The 18,243-nt window shown below is 63.1% G+C and overlaps 2 protein-coding genes across 11 annotated transcripts; both read right to left on the bottom strand.

The window, feature by feature from the left end:
• Positions 1–3,319: 3,319 nt before the first annotated feature.
• Positions 3,320–12,571, bottom strand: MST1R (macrophage stimulating 1 receptor). Of its 7 annotated transcripts, XM_064454129.1 has the most exons (22): positions 11,674–12,011; positions 11,192–11,232; positions 9,739–11,040; positions 8,308–8,496; positions 8,100–8,225; positions 7,853–8,023; positions 7,461–7,630; positions 7,187–7,364; positions 6,952–7,097; positions 6,677–6,838; positions 6,407–6,500; positions 6,076–6,303; positions 5,850–5,996; positions 5,616–5,775; positions 5,440–5,532; positions 5,140–5,361; positions 4,979–5,059; positions 4,718–4,899; positions 4,539–4,648; positions 4,262–4,427; positions 4,046–4,182; positions 3,320–3,967 (listed from the first exon to the last, which is right to left on the bottom strand). In XM_064454129.1, exons 3-22 carry the CDS (start codon positions 10,951–10,953, stop codon positions 3,697–3,699), a joined length of 4,248 nt encoding a protein of 1,415 aa, XP_064310199.1. In that variant the 5' UTR covers positions 10,954–11,040; positions 11,192–11,232; positions 11,674–12,011; the 3' UTR covers positions 3,320–3,696. The 7 variants fall into 7 exon arrangements, with proteins under 7 accessions (XP_064310199.1, XP_064310200.1, XP_064310201.1 ...); XM_064454130.1 differs by lacking the exons at positions 11,192–11,232; positions 11,674–12,011 and adding an exon at positions 12,193–12,571; XM_064454131.1 differs by lacking the exon at positions 11,192–11,232 and having other exon boundaries at positions 3,320–3,961; positions 11,674–12,012.
• Positions 12,572–12,965: 394 nt separating this feature from the next.
• MON1A (MON1 homolog A, secretory trafficking associated) lies at positions 12,966–18,221 on the bottom strand. 4 transcript variants are annotated; one of them, XM_064454140.1, is made up of 6 exons: positions 17,930–18,221; positions 16,770–17,480; positions 16,028–16,495; positions 15,074–15,842; positions 14,816–14,963; positions 12,966–14,361 (listed from the first exon to the last, which is right to left on the bottom strand). In XM_064454140.1, the coding sequence occupies exons 2-6, from the start codon at positions 16,894–16,896 to the stop codon at positions 14,221–14,223; spliced, it is 1,653 nt and encodes a 550-aa protein (XP_064310210.1). In that variant the 5' UTR covers positions 16,897–17,480; positions 17,930–18,221; the 3' UTR covers positions 12,966–14,220. The 4 variants fall into 4 exon arrangements, with proteins under 4 accessions (XP_064310210.1, XP_064310208.1, XP_064310211.1 ...); XM_064454138.1 differs by having other exon boundaries at positions 16,770–16,911; positions 17,930–18,220; XM_064454141.1 differs by having other exon boundaries at positions 15,074–15,839; positions 16,770–16,911; positions 17,930–18,216.
• Positions 18,222–18,243: the final 22 nt, after the last annotated feature.

Genomic DNA, 18,243 nt, shown 5'->3' with positions numbered 1-18,243 from the left:
CCAGCAGAGCTCCAGATGGGTGCAGGGGTGCCCTGAGCAGTGCAGGTGCCTGTAGGTACGGGCGCCAGCACCAGGTGGGGAGGACAGGGGTACCAAGGCTGGGTCCTGGGGCTGGGCACGTAGCCTGCCCAGGGTGTGGGCAGTGAGGGCTGGGGAGGCTGGGGTGCAGGCAGCCCCCCCACTGCTTGCAGGCGTCATTAGCAAAACTTGCTGGTTTCTAAAAATGGCGGTGCGGCGGCTGCTCTTCACACCCGCTCCCCAGCGCTCTGGCAGCCACTAAAAACAGCTCAGCTCTGCCTGCTGCCTCCTGTCACCTCTCGCTGGGCTGGCTAATGCCAGAGACCACTGCTCTGCTCAAACACTGATTCAGCACAAATTTGCCTCTCTCCAATTCAGCCTCACTTCCATCTGCCCGGCGGGCTGTGGAGGAGGTAAAAGGGGGGCACACTGCCCACCTGGGTAGCACCTGTTTTGCCACCAGCCTTTGCACCTGCTTTGTCCTGAGGAGCCCAAAACCACCAGCAGCACATGGTGCCATTGCAGCAGCACTGGCAAACACCATTGCAGTGTATCCCTGGGTGCTGCTGGCAACGGGATTGTGCTGGGGTCTGCCTGTGGTCCTACAGCCCCATGCACGGCCACTCATGTTTTATAGATGGCTCTGATTTTAATAATTAATGCCTGCTAACAACAGCACTTTCCCTAAATAAAACATTTAAAGTGCTGTGTGTGCAAGGCCAGCTGCCGGGGTAGGATGCTGGCTGCTCTGCTGCAGCCGTGGTGGGTGGGCATGGCATGACGTAGCATGGCACAGCATGGCACGGCATGGCTGCACATGCCCACACCTCAACTGGTGCTCCACAAACCATGCCCAGCCATGCAGCACCTTAGGGTGCCACTTACTCGGTGCCCAACCTTCGGTGCCCACCTGTGCCCAGGGAGCACCTCTGAGACGCGCCCAAGCTGTGGCAGGTGCCATACGAGATGCCACCCTGAGATGTCCCCTGCCTGTCCCCTGTGCCATGGCAGCGTGCGCAGCACCAGCACTGATCCCGGCCAGCAGCAGCTGGCAACAACAGGCAGGGGCAGGCAGTGGCAGACAGGGGTAGGCACTTGTGAGCATGGCATTAAAGGCTAGGCACTTGCTCCTTGCTTCCTGCAGCATAATTAGGGCAGGATAAATGCGTATTAGCATAAAATCTGTCATCTCTACAAGCACATTTGCAAGGAGGGGGGCCAGCCTAAGGCAGGGCCTCTCCTCACGCACGTCACCGTAACCACGCAAGCCTTGTCAGCTAACGAGCAGTTCCCTGCACCACCCCACCGCAGGGCACTGACATCCCTGCCTCAGGTAGGGTGCCTTTGGGGCTGCCCCTCATGTCGTGGGGCAGTAGGCCTGGCACCCATCTGCCACCTGACTGCAGCCCTGGGCACCCACTGTGCCCCATGCTGAGGACCCAGGGTGCCTGTCTGTCCATCCGTCCATCCATCCATCCCTCGCTCCCTCCCTGCATCCTGGCTGCTGGTGGTGCCCCAGCTGGCCACCCCGGCTGCACTCCTGCTGTTGCCCCAGTGCCCAGCATCCCCCAGCACCTCCCGCTTCTGATCCAGCCCATAATAACTGCGTGGAGCTGGGCCCTTCCTGTTGCCACAGCAACTTGGCAGCCTAGCCAAATAGTGCTGCTTGACCTCACACGGGCAGGGCTAGCACCCACACTGAGGGCACAGCCACCCAGAAACCCAGGTCAGGGGGTAAGCGTGGCCTCACCATGGAAAAACTGAGGCACAGTCCTGGCAGACCCCCTGACTGCAGGATGCTGGGGCCCAGCCGTACTAAAAATACCCGCCCACAAGCGGCGGTGGAGCTATGCAGGTGCAAGGCACTGGTGGAGACGGACAGCTTGGCTGATGGGAGCTGACGCAGCCCCAGGCTCCGGTGCCACTTAATGAGCAGCCAAGGAGGTTTTATTTAAAGCTGGTGCTGGCTGCACGACCTGCATGTCTGGCAACAGACAAGGAACTAGTGACCATAGGCTGAGGCATATTTCAGCATCCCCTGATGATCCTGGACTTGCCCCAAGCATCCCCTGCTCATCCCTCCATTCCCAAACCCTACCCTTGCCCCCTGCTCTGAGGTCTGGACATAGACCCAGGGGGGTGATCACTGGCCACCTTATCTCTCTCAGTGTCTTGTTCTAGGGTATTTTTGCCCCAAAACTGGGGAGGAGGGGACCTCCTGATCAGGACAAACTCCTTGAAGATGTGACATCTTCCACCAGTGTCAGCAAAAGCAGCAGAGGAAGCCGGACCATGTGGCAGCAAGCATTGGTGGGGCGCTCAGCTGCTCTCCCCTGCTCCTGGGTAGCTGCTATGCCAGACTCCAGGCATGCCCTGGAGCATGACCTGCACAGGCAGTGGCTGAAGCAATTAGAGTGTAATTAAGTGAGGCTGGTTATGATGCTCTGGTGTCTCCCACCAGGGTCCCATGCAGGTGGGCAGGGTAGGCAGCCATGTCCAAAAGAAGGCACTGCAGGCTGGGCATCCCCGAGTCTGTCACCATGATCCCATGGCCTGGGCACCATGATCCTGGGGGTGCTTTGATCCCTGGAGTGCCATGGTCCTATGCCCAGGACACCATGATCCCAGACGCACCTTGATGCCAGGGACACTGTAATCCGTGCCCTGGGCTCCATGACACCAGTGGCACTGTGATCCCATGCCCAGGCAACTGTAATCCCAAGGGCACCCTGATCCCATGCCCAGGCACCCATCATCCCAGGAGTATTGTGATCCCAGGGCCACCATGACCCACATCCTGGGCAGTGGGATCACAGGGGCACTATAAACATCCACCGTCTTGTGCCTGCAGCCCACCATAGCCATGAAGCCAGGCAGGTGCCTTGAGCCCACCCAGCTGTCAGAGCTGCTGGTAGAACCACCGGGGCTATATTTAGCCACAACTGAATAGGGTGGGAGAGGGATTTTTGGGAAAATCCTTTTTCTTGATGCCAGCATCACCTCCCAGATGCCACCTCCTAGATGCCTGGGTCCCCCCTGAGCGCAAGGGACCCAAAGTTCATAGGGTGGCCCCTGTGTGGTCGGCACCCGGGGATGGTGCCCAAGGTAGCCATGCCAGCACTGGTGTGCAGGTGCCCTCCCGTGGCTGGCACAGGAACAGTGGGTGCACCCTCACCTGTACCCCCTGCGAGGTTTGTGCTCCAGGGGCAGGTTGGGAGCCCCCTTCATGCAGAGGGACAGGAGTGCTGCCAATGCAGGGCATAGCCCCCCCCAGAGACACAGCCCCAGCCTGGGAAAAAGTATCATTAGGTTTTAATAAGCAATTTGAGCAGCCAAGGGGTTGGAAACCCACAGGACGCATGGGTGGGTCAGGTCACCCCATGGCACCCACTGGGGCTATGCTGGGGTCCCACACCACACCTCACCAGTGTGGGGCTGAGCTCCCCAGCACCTAGCTAGTGTAGGACTGAGCCCCACACCAGGACCAAGCCTGGGGAGGACCCAGCAGGGTCTGGGTGTGAGCAATGGGAGAGCACCCCACAGCACCCAGCTGCCTCCCAGCACCCATCCCATAGAGATGGTGTCCTATAGCACCTGGCTGTGCCCTGCATCCCTCCTAGGGAGAGTGCACCCATGGTGTACAGGGGTGTGGGAGCCCCCATGGTGCAGGGCACCCCATCAACACAAGGCTGTGTCCTCCATCTCTTCTTCTTCCTTCTCTTCCTCCTCCTCCTTGTTGTCCTTGTCCTCATCCTCACCATTGGGCAGCTGCCCCGGGGACGCGGGGGGGAAGGGAGGACCGCACTCCAGGTTGACATAGGTGACAGCTAGGTTGACATAGTGCTCGCCCTCCAGTGTGGCCAGGACACGCTCCAGCTCACCCACTAGCCCCGTGAAGGATGGCCTCTCCTCAGGCGCTGGTGCCCAGCAGCTCAGCATTACCCTATACCTGCCCCAACATCCTCGTCAGCACCAGTGGCCCCCTGGGACCACCCCCCTGCCCTGCCCAACCCCCAGCCCCACTCACAGGGTGTCAGGGCAGTGTTGGGGCTGAGGCAGACGTCTCCCCTGCAGCAGGTAGCGGGCCATGTCATAGGGGTCCACCCCAGAGTATGGGGATGCCCCCCGTGTCAGCAGCTCCCACATGAGCACCCCGAAGGACCACTGCCAAGTAGAGAGCTGCCATGGGGGGTGGGCAGGATGGGGACTGGTGTTGGGGGATAGGAATGGGGGTTGTGCCTACCACGTCTGACTTGGTGGTGAATTTTTGGGTCTGGAGGCTCTCCAATGCCATCCACTTCACAGGCAGCTTGGCATGGCGATGCTGCTGGATGCTGTAGTACTCCTTGCCAAACACATCCCGTGCCAGCCCGAAGTCAGCCACCTTCACCGTCAGTGTCTCATCCAGCCTGTGGGACACTGGTTCAGGGAGGGGGGCCACTGGGAAACACCCCCATGCCCACCCCCAGGCGCATGGGGTGACCCTATGGCAGGGGTCTAGTGGGCACAGCCACACTCACATGCAGTTCCTGGCTGCCAGGTCCCGATGCACAAACTTCTTCTGGGCCAGGTACTCCATGCCCAGGGCCACCTGCAGCCCAAAGCCGATGAGGTCCTTCACCGTGGGGCTCTGCAGGGTGGCAGTGGTGAGCAGGGTGAGATCAGCCCCCTGTTGCCCCCCCCAAGGGTGCCCCCATACCTGCTCTTGGGTGCGGATGAAGTGGCGCAGGTCCCCATGGCGCATGTAGGGGAGGACAACAAGGGGCAGCCCATGGCGGGGCAGGCACACCCCCAGCAGTGAGAGCACCTGAGGGTGGTGGAAGCTCTTCATGAGGATGCCCTCACGCAGGAACTCCTCCACCTCCTCCACGTCTGTGATGCCTGACAAGAGCCAAGCCATGGGGCACCCTGCTGCCATGCCATGCTGTGGGATTGTGCTGTGGGAGCAAGTACAACTCACGGTGCAAGGACTTGACAGCGCAGTGGATGTCCCCCAGCAGTGGGTCCACGTATGTGCCGTGATAGACACTGCCAAAGTGCCCTATGGGGACAGGTGGCATGAAGCTGGTATCACACAGAGTGAGTGGGTGATGCCACAGCCGAATCGGGGCACAGCATCACCTTTGCCAATGACCTGGTGGCAGTGGGTGACAAGCCGCTCCTCGGGGATGAGGATGTCCTTCACCTCCTCCAGCAGCTCCAGCCGCAGGTCCTCAAGGCAGCAGGACGTGGGCCTGAGCAGGGGCACGGGGGAGCCACCGCCCGCCATGCCTGCACCAGCACTGGCACCGGCAAAGTGTGCCCGGAGCCCCACTGGGCCAGGACTGCCTGCCGTGGGCAGCACTGCCAGGACAGGCAGACGCAGGGTGAGGACTGGGCAGGCACCCAGCACCCCACCACCCACCGGTGATACCCACTTACCTAGCACTTCCCTGTAGTCGACACCAGGGTGCTGGGTGGTGGCTGGGGGGTCACTGTGGCTGGGATGCACCAGCAGCTCCAGGTTCTCCGTCCCTGCGGGCAGAAGTGGGGTGGGTGAGGGGGTGGCATGGCATGGGATGGGCGGCAGTGGGGCACCCAGCGAGCACAGCACTTACCCCCTTGCTTCCTCCAGCGCCAGCAGAGCAGCACAGTGGCCAGGATGCAGCAGACCAGGAAGGTGATGCCAGTGCCAAGGGCCAGGCTGGTGGCCAGGTCCAGCGAGAAGGCAGGGGGCAGCACCCAGCCCAGCGCCTTGCAAGCACCATTTACGCAGATCTGGAGGAGTGGGGGCTCAGTGGGGATGGGGTGGGGGACACTGGGGGTGGTCACCCACCCTGGGGCGTGCCTACCTCTACGGGGGCCCCAGCTGGGGTCAGGCGCAGCTCACGGGGCAGGCGGCATGTCACCTCATTCTTCAGCACAGTGGGGTAGCAGTCCTGGCCCCCCACCGTCATGGTGATGTTCATGCAGGTAGCCACGGTGTCCAACCCCAGTTGCTGCCCAGACATAGTACCCTGAGCCCGGCAGTCCCAGAGGCAGGACCCACCACCCTGGCTCACCCACTGCCCCACATACATGCACCTCAATCTCATCGTCACCAGGCTTGAGGCGGAGGTGCCTGCCTTCCTGATCCAAGGGGAAGACCTTGGGCTGGGGGTAGTAGCAGAGGCGGAAGAGCCAGCGGCCAGCAGCACCATCCAGCAGCACACTCAGGTTCCCTGGTGCCATCTCCACCTTGCTCTCAAAGGGGAAAGCCGGGCTGCGACACAGCACCTGCCCTGGTGCCTGCGGATCCTCACACTCCTGCAGGTGGTAGGATGCTGGGCACTGGTGTGGCACAGTGCCTGGGGTATTGGGGTGGGCAGGGCAGGTTCAGGGGGTGACAGCCTCCTGCCCCGGCACTTACTGTGGCTTTGGTCTTCACACCACTGGCTTCAAAGTGGATCTTGGTGCGATACACTGAGTCCAGGTGGGTGCCGATGATAGTGAGCATTGAGCCCCTGTGGTGGGCAGTGGTCAGGGCCCCAGGGTGAATGCAGTCCCCACAGTACATGTGGTCCCCAGGGTGCACATGGTCCCTGGGGTGCACATGGTCCCCAGTATCCCATCCAGCCCAACCAGGGTGTTAGGGAAGCCAGGGCTGTCCCCGCCAAGGGAAGGGAGCCAACGCACTCACTCATAGCTGCAGCTGGGGATGATGGCTGATACAAAGGGGTCAGGGCGGTATTGGAAGGGCTGGGGGGCTGGGAACTCCTCCCCATCAATCCACAGGGCCACCCAGGCTGCACCCAGGCCACTGGCAGTGGGAGCTGTGCACCAAATCACCTCATCACCCTGCCTGGGGACACAGCAGCCACGGCTGGAGGGGACAGTTGGACAGTGGGGGGGTCCTCATGCCCGTCCCCATGCCAGGGAACCCACTATGCCTGGTAGGGGTGGGACAGGGCATACCTGGGCTGCCTGACCAGGGGGCACTCGGAGCCATTGACCATTACCCGCCAGCTGCTTCCTGCCGAGAGGTGGGTGCCGTGCAGGGACAGATGGGTGCCACCCCCCTGGGGGCCAAACAGGGGGTGCAGGGTCCTGATGTGGGGGTCCTGGGCAGAGATGGGGACAGTGGGGTGGGTGAGCCAAACCCCCACCCCCCCAAACCCTGCCAAGGGTGACTGCCAGTGCAGGGCCATACCACAAAGACAAAGCCGCTGAGAGTGGCTGAGCCATGGACATAGAAGCCAGAGGGTCTGGCAGGTTCCTCCACGGTGAGCACTACGTCAGCCAGGCCCCCTGTTGCTGTCAGGCCTCCCGGCTCCAGCTCACACACCAGCACATCCACGAAGTCCTTGTGGCGGGAGTTGGGCAAGGGTCTGCGGGGCAATGACGGGTGGTCAGCCCCGGGCTGGGGGGGCAGCCCTGGACCCCTCTCTGCTGCCGTCACCCCCCACCCTGGCACTGCTGCGCACCTGTGGCTCCTGCTCTCCTCTGGCAGCACAGCACAGCCTCGCTGTCCCACTGCTACCCGGTAGGTGCCAGGGGGGCTGTGGCGGGGGTCAGGGTCCAGGTGCGAGCGGAAGGTCATGCCGCAGAGTGTCACCCGTGTTTGGCCCCTCAGTGGGGCATTCCGGGGATGGAACTGTGGGAGAAGCACCTGTGTTGCCCCAAGTCCCGAAAGCCTGATGATGGTCATGGGTCTGGAAAGCCCCCTTCCTTCCCCAGGGCATGAGACACCCATCCCGGGGAGGGGGTCTCTGGATGGGGCAAAGGTCCCACCATGTGCCACCCCACATGTCATCTCCCTCCCCATCCAAGTGCCCAGGAGATGTGGGGTGCAGGGGGGACGGCAGCGCAGACCTACATCGGTGAGGATGGGCGGGCAGCTGTCCTGGACCCAGGGGCCAGCACACTCGTGGCGGCGCGTGCACCCATCCCCGCACCAGCCACAGCCCATGAAGTGCTCAGCCCTCAGACAGCGCTGGCACGTGGAGAAGTGGCGGCAGCCAGGGCCAGTGACGTTCAGGCGCCACACCTAGGAATGGAGAGTGGAGGTGAGCGGGTGCGTGGGGTCAGCGCCAGTCCTGCACCCCCCTGGACTCCCCACTCACCTTGGTGCCAGCGGTGAAGAACAGCAAGTGGTTCTGCAGCCCCATGGCACCCCGCACCGGCCCCGGCTCCCCCAGGGAGAAGTTGGCCAAGGTGAGGAGGTAGGAGCTGGAGCGCTGGAGCACCATCTGCAGTGGGGCAGAGCAGGGGGCTGAGCGTGACCCCCTACCCTGCCAGGCACCTCCCAACCCTCCAGGTCCTCCATCCCACCTGGAAGATGCGTCCCTCCGCCGTGCCCAGGTGGGCCACAGTGACGTCCCCCAGGGCAGTGACGAAGATGGAGGTGAGGAGGACGCCGGCCAGGTGCCCATTGAACAGATCCACCTTACGGGAGGTGGTGGGGATGAGGGTGGGCTGGTCCCAGCAGCTGGTGTTGGCCACTGGCGCTGAGAGGTTCACCTGCAGCCAAGTGCGGGATGGGTACCCTGAAGCCAGACCTGGCACCCCAACCCCCCTCACTCTCACAGATGGACATCAGCTCCAACTGTGAGATATTTTGGAGAGTGCCTGATTGCCCAAACTCCCCTCCAGGCTGTGAAAATTTCGGGAGAAAAACCACATCTGTGGCCCCTCCCGCAGCCTCCGCGCAGCGTAAGATCCTGCCCTCCCCTCCTGCCCCAGCTGGATGTGGTTACTCATGCCGGCACTGTGGGACAGGCACCCCAAAGCCAGCCCTCCCCAGCCCCCAGGGCTCAGCAGGGGGCTGGGGATGAAGGGGGACACCAGGAGCGAGGGCGTCCCCACTACCCCCCACCAATGCTCGGGGCCAGGGATCCCCTCCTGTCTTGCCCTGCCAGCTGTGTGAGTCAGCGGCAGCGAGCTGTCTGCTCTGTGCGTGAGGAGAGGAGGGGATTTGGCTGCGCCTCACCCTGCGCCTGGCTAAGAACACTAAAACTCATGTCAGGGGTGCTTGCTGGGACCTCACCTGCAGAGGGGTCCCTGCCAACATGCCTGCCTGTCCCCCTCCCAGCCGTGCCAGAGCTTGTCCCTGGGACTCGCACTCCTGCCCCACAGCTACGGCAGCTGGGAAACCCTGGTGACTAATTGCCTTTCCGCCTGCAGTTTATTTGCCCAGAGAAGGCGGCGGCCCTGGGGCTGGAAGGGCAAGGCGGGAGTGGCTGGGCACCCCGTGCACCCCAGTCCAGGGTGCACCAAGGCCTCGCGGCTTCCCTGTCTCCTTCACACATAAAGAAGCTGGTGAGGGTGGCCATCAACAACCTGGCATTGAGGACAGTCACCATGGGGCTGGAGCCGGTGCTCCCCAGGGCAGCCACACCAAGGAGAAGAACTTTTGGCACAGTGCATGGCAAGCAGAGGCACGTCCACATGCCAGGACACGTGTCTGTGGCACACAGCACAGGCAAGCACAGGGTGCCCAGGGTGGGGAGTGCAGCTGGATTCCTGCCAGCACCCTACCTCCTTGGTGTGGCAGGGGCTGGTGAAATGCGGCAGCCCCTGCAGCAGGCAGTGGGCAGCTGGCAGGGCTGACTCACACCTGGGCGATGCTGGTCTCCCCCTGCCCAACCCACCCCCAGTGCACCCTGCTTTACCAGTGCTTCCTACCATCCTAGATCGACCTCCCCATGTCCCAGCTGACCCCCAGGCTCTCCAGGACAAACACAGCATGCGTGGAGGACTCACGTTGTGCGGGCAGTACTCCACTGGCTGGAAGAAGCTGAGCCCCCGCAGCAGTGACTGGTGCCCAGTGCCACAGCACTTTTCCATACCCTCCTCCATGGCCTGGTTGAGGAGGTGGAGGGGGAAGGCGCAGACAGCTGAGTCCTCTCGTGGCACCCGGCTCTCCGGCTGGCTCTCAGCAAAGGCACCAAAGAGCACCATGTCGGTGTCATTGATGCCAAGGTCGTGGGCCAGGCGGGTGCCTGGGCGGGTGGCATGGGCAGCCTGCAGCACGTTGTAAGCAATATCCCGTGCAGCATCCTCCTCGCTGCTACGCCGCCGCCGCTTGGACTCGAAGCGGCAGTCGAGGACAAGCTCGCGGTAGTGGCGGAGGTCACGCTCATGGGTGCTGAGCCGTGCCAGGCGCGTGTGGTACACTGACGAGCCTGGCCGCTCCGGCTGCACAGTCAGGAAGTAGACGTGGTCCCCATCAGTGAACGAGTGTATGTAATGGATGGTGTAGTTGTCGCGGTAGCGTGGCAGCACCGTCAGCCACTGGAAGTCATCTGAAAAGCCATCCAAGGTGCCCTTCAGCCTGCGGACGGACACCGATTGTGGGCTGTACTGTGCTGCCACGCTGCTGTTAATGGTGGAACCGAGGTAGAAGAAAGAGGCGTAGGAGGTGGCCACCACAGTGGCACTGGTTCCCAGGGGACTGGCCACACAGTCAGGGCAGGACATGGGTCTGTTGCCTGTAGCCGAGTACAGGCAGTGCGTGGCTGTGATGGCCACCTTACCATCCTGCACCTCCAGCTGGTGCTGGTAGCACAGCCCGTGCTGTGTCATGCCACAGCTGTACAGCCATGGCTCCAGCGGGTCCAGCAGCAGCAGGACATTGTCTGTGTCTTCAGGGCCATCCGTGGCAGCCGGGCACAGGTGGCAGATCTCACACTCAGCGCTGCCCACTGGGCCAGTGATGAGGACTGAGAGGAGGTGCAGCTCGAGGCTGGCCAGTAGGATGCGGTTGCGGACAGCCACAAAGATGGCGGCTGGGCCGGTGGAGTCAGTGAAGATGGCAACATTCTGCACGGGGCTGCCAGCATCAAGGCTAGGCAGTGTGTAGGGTACGGAGAAGTTCCTGGTGGAGCTGTAAGGGATGCGAGGGCACTCCCAGGTGCTGGTGCCCAGCGGGGCCAGGGTGAGTGCCAGCAAGAGGCATGCATGGCACAACAGCCCCATGCTGCGTGGTGCCACTGGTGTGGGGTTATTGACAGTGCTCAGCACCGAGCAGGGTCGATCCACACGGAGGATATGTCACCATTGCATCTACCAAAATAAAGGAGAAAAGGTTTTACCTACTGCAGTTAGGTGAGGATCCTGGGGCACTGCCACAGCTGTGTGTGGGGCAGGGCGTGACAGGATCCCCCGGGGGCAGACGACAACGGGTGCTGCTGGGGGAGGATCTGAGATACCAAACCTCTTCCCAAACATCATGAGCGGAAGGTGAAGCCAAGCTGCCTGCAGTGGGGCAAAAAATTCTGCCTGCTTCCACCTCCGAGACACCCTTGCCTGTCCCCTGGGAGCATCCCTGCCCCGCATGACACCCGCCGAGCCCCATCCTGGGGAAGGGAATGGGGACCCTGTCAGCGCCCCGGGGACAAGGAACCCGAGGGACCCTTGGGGCCGGGCCGGGGATTGGGACCCCTCCCAGCCCCCCGGGACAGCAATGGGTATAGGGGATCCCCGCGGGACTGAGAGAAGTCACGTCCCAGCCCCCAGGGAGGGGGCCTGGGTATCTCCGGGGCCGGCCTCTCTCCCCCCAGCTCACCGGGGCCGGTCCCGGTGCCTAGCCGGGGTCACCGTTGGGTCCGGCTGTCCCTGCCCGCCCCTCCCCGGGGCCGCCCGGTCCCGGGCTCTGCCGCCCACCCCGCCCCGTCCGGTGCCGTTCCAGGCGCTCACCTGGGCTCTGCGGGCGCTGCCGTGCCGGGCCGTACCGGGCCGTGCCGTGCCAGGGCGGAGCGGAGAGGGGCCGGGGCTGGTAAGCCGGGCGGGGGCGGGCCGGGCCGGGCGCGCTGGCCCTGCCCCTTGACTGTGCGGGGCTCCCCGAGGGCCGGCACCGGCACACGCAGCCCGTGGGGAACAAGGAGGCCGGGGGTGGTCACAGGGGAAGCCCGGGAGCAGACGATCCAGGGTTACCCAGAGGGACGCTGGGCACCCTGGGGGGACAAGCTTGGGTGCCCCAGAGGGACACGGGTGAGAGCTGGGCCCCCAGATCAGGACGTGGGGTGCAGGGCTGGCGTGATGACCGGGAGGCAGCTGCCATCATCCCGGGGGCATGCAGGGTACGGGCGCGTCGGCACCCGTTGGCCCCTCAGCCACAGCCCCACTGCCACCCGCAGCAAGGGCTGTCGACACCCTGACACATGAAATCGCTGCTTCCCCGAAGCTGCCTGTGCTGGCACCACACTTGCGACTCACTTCCAGGGTGTCGGGGCAGCCTTCCGGGAGCATGCAGCAGGCTTGGCACAGGGGGAGCAAGGGCAGGGCTGAGGCAGCCACAGCTTTGTGAGAGGAGCCGCAGGGGTTCAGTTATGCCCGTTCTTTGCCTCAAGTCCCTTTTTCTGCCCCCATCAAGGGCTGCTTGCGGTGGCAGGAAATGCCAGTGCTGCAGGGACACACTGCTGTTCCCACAGATGAAGGAAGATGCTTTTTATGCTGGCGTATCACAAAGATTTGCCTTCCAACTGTCCAGTTACCCTTGGGCACTGGGGCTGTGGGTCCCAGCTTCCAGCCAGGAAGTGCAGGCCCTGCCTCGCACTGCTGGAGGGACTTTGTTCCCAGGAGGGGCTGAACACACTGAAAACAGGCTCCCCTGTCCCCAACACCTGACCAGCCTCAGCCCTCCCAGGCTCCCGCCCTGCATTGTGCAAGGCCCTGCAGTTACGCTGGCCCCACGCCTTACCCAACAGTCCTTCCTTTGGCCATGCGTCTCCTGCTCGGTTTCGACATTAGCTAGCCCTGGCGAGCTTGTCCCAGGGTTTTTGCCACTCCCACCATCGATCTGGCACTGCCTCCTGCCACCACAGCCCCGGATGCCTTGCGCTGCTCTTCGGCAGCTTTCTCGATCCCCAGCAGGTCCTCAGGGCTGGACTGCACCTTACCCAAACTTGGACCAAACTTCCTGCCCAACTTGGCTATTTGCTGCCCCCCTCCCTTGCATGTGGACACACAAGAATGTGATGAAGCTTGACTTGGGGTCCAGATAATGTTTATGAGCAAAGACAAGCGATTACACTCTGGAAGGAGCATAAATACGCAGAGTCCCCGTGCCAGCCCTGCCAGGCCCTTCCCAGCTCCTTCACTGTCCCAGTGCCACCCTGGTGGCTCTGCCCATCCTGGAACACCCGTCCCAGCAGTTGGCAGACAGCCCCAAAATGTGGGGTTGGGCCATGCCCAGTGTGCCGCAGCATTCACGGGCACTCAGCCCCACACCAGTGCGTGGGGATGGCTGGGGAGGAGGCAGCCCTTGTGTAGCAAGCTCAACGTAGCTGGCTCTAGGGGCTGGGTTTGGGGGACAGGTGCCCCCACACCAAGGGGAAGACCCTCCTTGGGCTGGGGGAGCAGCAGGGCCCCGTGCCAGTGGGCTCTCCAGAGGGCTGTGCTCCAGCCACCCCTTTAAGGTCCACTGCCCAAGAGCCATGTACCACAAGCCCACAAGCACCCTGATGGGCACCTCGCTACCCCAAGTCTCTCTCAGGCTGCTCTGCGTCCCCATGTGGAGGTAGGGAGGACTGCGCTTCCCTGGCCAGGGCAGGCTGACCCACCACCCCACCTGCCAGCAGCCCCAGGGACATCCTTTTCACAGCCACAGTGGGAAGGGTCTGGGCGCGCACAGATGCCAAAGGGGCAAACCTGCCAGGGCAGGGGTCTGGGACTGCCAGGGGCTGCCTGGCACTTGGGGGCCCCCCTTGCCCAGGGCAGGGAGATGAGCAGTGCATGCCCTGGGCCAGCCCTGTCTCCCACCTGGAGAGTGGTGTCACCCACCCTCTGCGGGCGCAGCAGCACAGGAGTCCCCCGAGTGCTGCCATGTATCTCCTGGGGATCCCCACCCTTGGCACAGCTGCAGGATGGCAAAGAGGAGGGTGCCAGGCACAGGCAGCAGGACCCAGGGGCTCAGCTCCCCTCCAGCAACCCAGGGCACCAGTAGCCCTGTTCCAGGACCCCCACAACGAGGGATGGAGCTGGGGTCTGCAGAGGAAGGACAGCTCCCTCAGCTGGGAGGCACTGCCTGCATATGAGAGAAAGCCCTGCTCACCCCCTTCCCCTGGCAGCTGTGCACCCTGCCTCTACCACCCAAGTTGGGCAGTCTCATGGGTGGGTTTCCCCGTGCTTTGGGTTCCCACCATGCCCTCTCTCCTGGACTCATGGCCTAGGCTTCCCCAGGGGACAGGCTCCCCAGCACAGCAGGGTGTACCCCGGCTGGTGCCATGCACTAGGCAATGCCCGTCAGTATGTCTGGGGTGTGAGGATGAAGAGTCGGTCTTCCTCCTTACGGATCCACTTCATGAGCTTGTTGACAGCACTGATGGCACCGGCCTTCGTCCCCAGGGGACTGTAGCATATGTAAAGCTCGAAGGCGCTTGTTACCTGGGTGAAAAAGCAGGGTACACACTGGGCACACCTCTACACCCCACTTGGGGCTGACACTGCATCTTCCCCCCATGGGCACTGGCAACAGGTACAGGGGCTCTGTTGCAGGGACATGGGGTGGCAACAGGGTAACCTAAATATGTGGCACCTGGTTTGCTCAGAAGTGGGGGGACCAAACCCTGGGGTGTGCCCCCAGAGCAGGTCTTCTCTATGGCACTGGGGAGTTCATGACAGCATGTGGCACAGCCCTTGGTGCTAGTGCTCACCAGCCCCTGCTACTATCCCTGCCTGTCCCTCCCTGGCACAGGGGTGCACAGGGCAGGCTGAGCCACGAAAAGACTGTGTACAAGCTGTGGGCCACCGTGGGGACCACGAAGCTGGTGCTGCGTTGTGCCACACCCACCCCTCCTCTGCCAGGCAGGTCCAGGGAAACCCTGCACATGGCCCTTACCCAAGCCAGGAGGTTTTCACGGGGGCCCGTGAAGTAGATGTTCTTCAAGGGGCGCGAAGAGTTGTGAGCCCGGCTGTGGAGGTACTGGTAGAGCCCCAAGAGCCTCTCCTTCTCCTCTTCCCGCACATAGGGTGCTTCAATCTCAGGGCTGCAGGAACACAGCACCCCGTTAGCCCCCTGGAGAAGGGGATCTGTGGAAAAGGCTTGCCCCATGCCCCATGCTATGGCCTTGGCACAATGGTTCCCCAGGGGCCTCACCTGGTAAAGAGCCCAGAGCTTTTCGACTTGTAGATGAAGTGCCGGAGATCAGGGATGCCCACCTGGGCGACACTGTAGAAGGGGGTGCGCAGGGCCTCCTGCAGAGCGTGATGCACTCCCCGCCGTCGCAGGCGCTCCTGGAAGCGCCGCTTACAGTCAGAGACGGTGAAGAAGTCCTCGCGGTCGGTGGAGACTAGCAGGAGGCACAGGTCCATCTCCTGCTCCAGGTAGGAGATGTGGGCATGGAAGAAGCCACTAGAGTTGAACTTGGGGAGGCAAATGGGAGTCCAAGCTTCACCCTCCCGGAAGGAAGAAGACGAACTGATGAGGTTGAAGAGCAGATGGAGGTCAATGGGGTGGAGGAACTGATCCTTCTTCCTCACAAGAGACACCAGCTGGTTCCCTGACAGGAGGATGGAGAAGACCAGACTCTTGGCCTTGGCCTGCTGGAGGCTGGTGCTGACAGCATCCCGGACGCTGGCAGCGAGGGGCAGGCAGCGCACAGCGCCCATGAGGAAGCTGGGGTCATGGGCCATGAGGTCCAGCAGGTTGTCAGTGATGCGCTCAGAGCCGGCCAGGAGTCTGCGCAGGTCATAGTTCTGCTTCTGCTGGAAGATGTGGTTGAGCTGGGTCCAGGTGAGCAGGCTCAGGATCTGGTAGTAGATGTAGAGCAGCTCATGGGCGATCTCCTGCTCTGACTGCTGGGTCCGTGCCACTGCCACCAGCACCAGTGGACTCCTCCGCACGAAGACCACCTTGTAGCCATCTGCTTGGGACAGAGTTACAGGGACAGACCTGTAAGCCTGGCTCCCTGGGGCTGTGAGGGGGAGCCAGGCTGCAGCCTCTCCTCCCAGGAAACAATCTGCCCCTGGGGACAGCTAACGTGGCCCATATCAGGGGCGTGTTCGGGCAGGCCAAGACACCCAACTCTCCCACTCCCCCCCAGGGCAGTACCTGCGTGGATGGACCGGATTGCATTTTTCTCAGCCTCCAGGAAGGACACCAGGGCCATCATGACACCCATGGTGCTGGAGAGGGCCTCCTCAGAGCCATAGCGTGAGTACACGGGCTTGCCTGCCTCACTCAGCACGAAGACGTGCTTCCGGTGCATGCGCCAGGCGTCCATGGTCACGTCCTCCTCCTCCTTGCCAGACAGCACTGACTCACAGCGGGTGGTCTGCGGGGATGGCTCCAGCTTCCCCTCCTTGCTCTGCCTCATCTCCTCCTCCAGGTCAACGGCCATGCCCGTGAGCTGTGTGCTCAGCTCACTGAAGTCCTTGCTGATCTGCTCCATGCTGGTCAGCTTGGCTGGTTCCCCCCGCCTGTCCTCCGGGCTCTGTGCCACGGCTGCCCCGTCCTCGGGACTTGTCAAGTCCTCATAGGAGCGGGTATGCACGAACATGGCTCCCTCCTGGCCTGCCCCTGGGAACAATGGGCTGTGTATCATCTGTCCGCCTGTTTCCCACGCTGAGGCAGCAGGCGGATAGAGGGTGGAAAAGGGGCAGGGAGTTGCAGGGAGGGATCTGCCTGCCTCTCTCCATCCTGTGGCACTGAAAGGTGCGGGTTCTGCTAGTGGGGAGTCGCCAGTTGGCCCATCTCCCCCTACCCGCAGGACTGTGGAGGGCCCAGCCTGCATAATGAGGAGCTGCTAATTTTTTTCCCCTCGCTTACCCCAAGGGCGAGCTCTGCCCCGTACCTGGCTCCATCCCCTGCGCCAGCCCTGGTGTGGGGCTCTCGGACCGCTCCGCATGCTGCCCATCTCCTGGTGCCAGGGACCCATTGGGCACTTCCCAGCCTTTCTTCTTGTGGACATCTGCAGCCATTCCTCAGGGCAGGACCTGTGTGTGACTGACAGCATTACCCCTCTGTTCCCTCACCCGCAAATGCTCTGCTCTTGAGAGTCAATGCGCCAGCATCACGCCAGCATCCTTGGCCCAATCCTGCTGGCTCAGCAGGCAGCACCGAGCCCTAGTAAGACATCAGGAAAGCCGCTCTAATCCAGCAGGATTTCCTCCCTCCTGTGGCCCCAGCTCCCTCCAGCCCCCCGGCCCCAGACCTTTCATCCAGGCTTGGCCCCAATTTCCCTGAGTGCTGGGAAAGCTGCTCAGCCTCCCTCTGCCATGTCCCAGCAGTGAGGGGGAAGGGAGCCAGCCCTTCCCATACACATAACAATCCCAGAGGCCTCGTGTTTGCAAAGGGTGGGTTTTATGGCCCTCTTGGCCTGGATTAGGTGGCTGAGATGAGACCAGGCTGGTGACACTCCTCCTGAGGCCAGGGCTGCTCAGATGCCATAACCCCTGCGGGCAGGGTGCCCTCTTGAGCCCCTGCCCTGTGGGTCAGCCCCCCTGGGAAGAGCCTGGCTGTGCTTCCATCCCATGCTTTCCTCCTGCCCCGTGAGAAAACCAGCCTGGAAGTGAACATGGGGACAGAAGCGAAAGCAACAGTAGGAAGGCAGGCTGGCCTGGGACCCTGTGCCCCCAAAACCAGCTGGTGGGGAGGCTAGCAGAGCCCTGGCTTCACACCCCACTTCCTGACGCCTGCTGCCTGCCAGGCACACAGACCCAACGCCGGCAGGTAACGCCACAAGCAGTGGAGCCCAAAAGCCTGTGACACCCCAACAGCCCTGGACGGTGCCGGCCTGCAGATGAGAGGCTCCGTCCTCGCCCGGCCCTTCCCCTCCCGGCTGCACCGCTGCCCTTCCCCGGAGCCCCCCGGAGTCTCCCCAGGACCCCCAAGGCCTAGCGCAGGGCCTGTCCCAGTCCCTCCCCCGCCTGGGCCGGGGGGGTCGCGGCTCCCGGAACACCGGGCAAAGCGCCAGGACCAGGACCCCCCGAAAGACAAGGCGCAAGGACCGACCTTCGCGGCTCCTCCCGTCGGCGCCGGCGGCAGCTGCGGCGGGGGCCGTCAGACAGCCCCCCCCTCCCCGGCACGGCCTAGGCGGGGCGGGGGGGACGACACCGGCGGCATGCAGCCGCCTCCCGCCCTACCCCTAACCGCGACCGCCGCGGCTACCCCGGCATCGCAGCACCCCGCCCCGGCGGGAACAACCCACCCCCAGCGGCCGTGCCGGGCCGGGCCAGGCCTCACCGCCCCCAAGGTCGGGCACCGGCCCCGCGGGATGATGGGAGCTGTAGGCAGCTCCAGGCTCCCCGCCGCCGCCATCGCGGCGG

The sequence above is a fragment of the Phalacrocorax carbo genome, chromosome 6 (assembly GCF_963921805.1).
Source record: "Phalacrocorax carbo chromosome 6, bPhaCar2.1, whole genome shotgun sequence".
NCBI classification, from domain to species: domain Eukaryota; kingdom Metazoa; phylum Chordata; class Aves; order Suliformes; family Phalacrocoracidae; genus Phalacrocorax; species Phalacrocorax carbo.
Note: the sequence above shows the minus strand (reverse complement) of the source record. Positions and strands in the feature narration are given on the sequence as shown.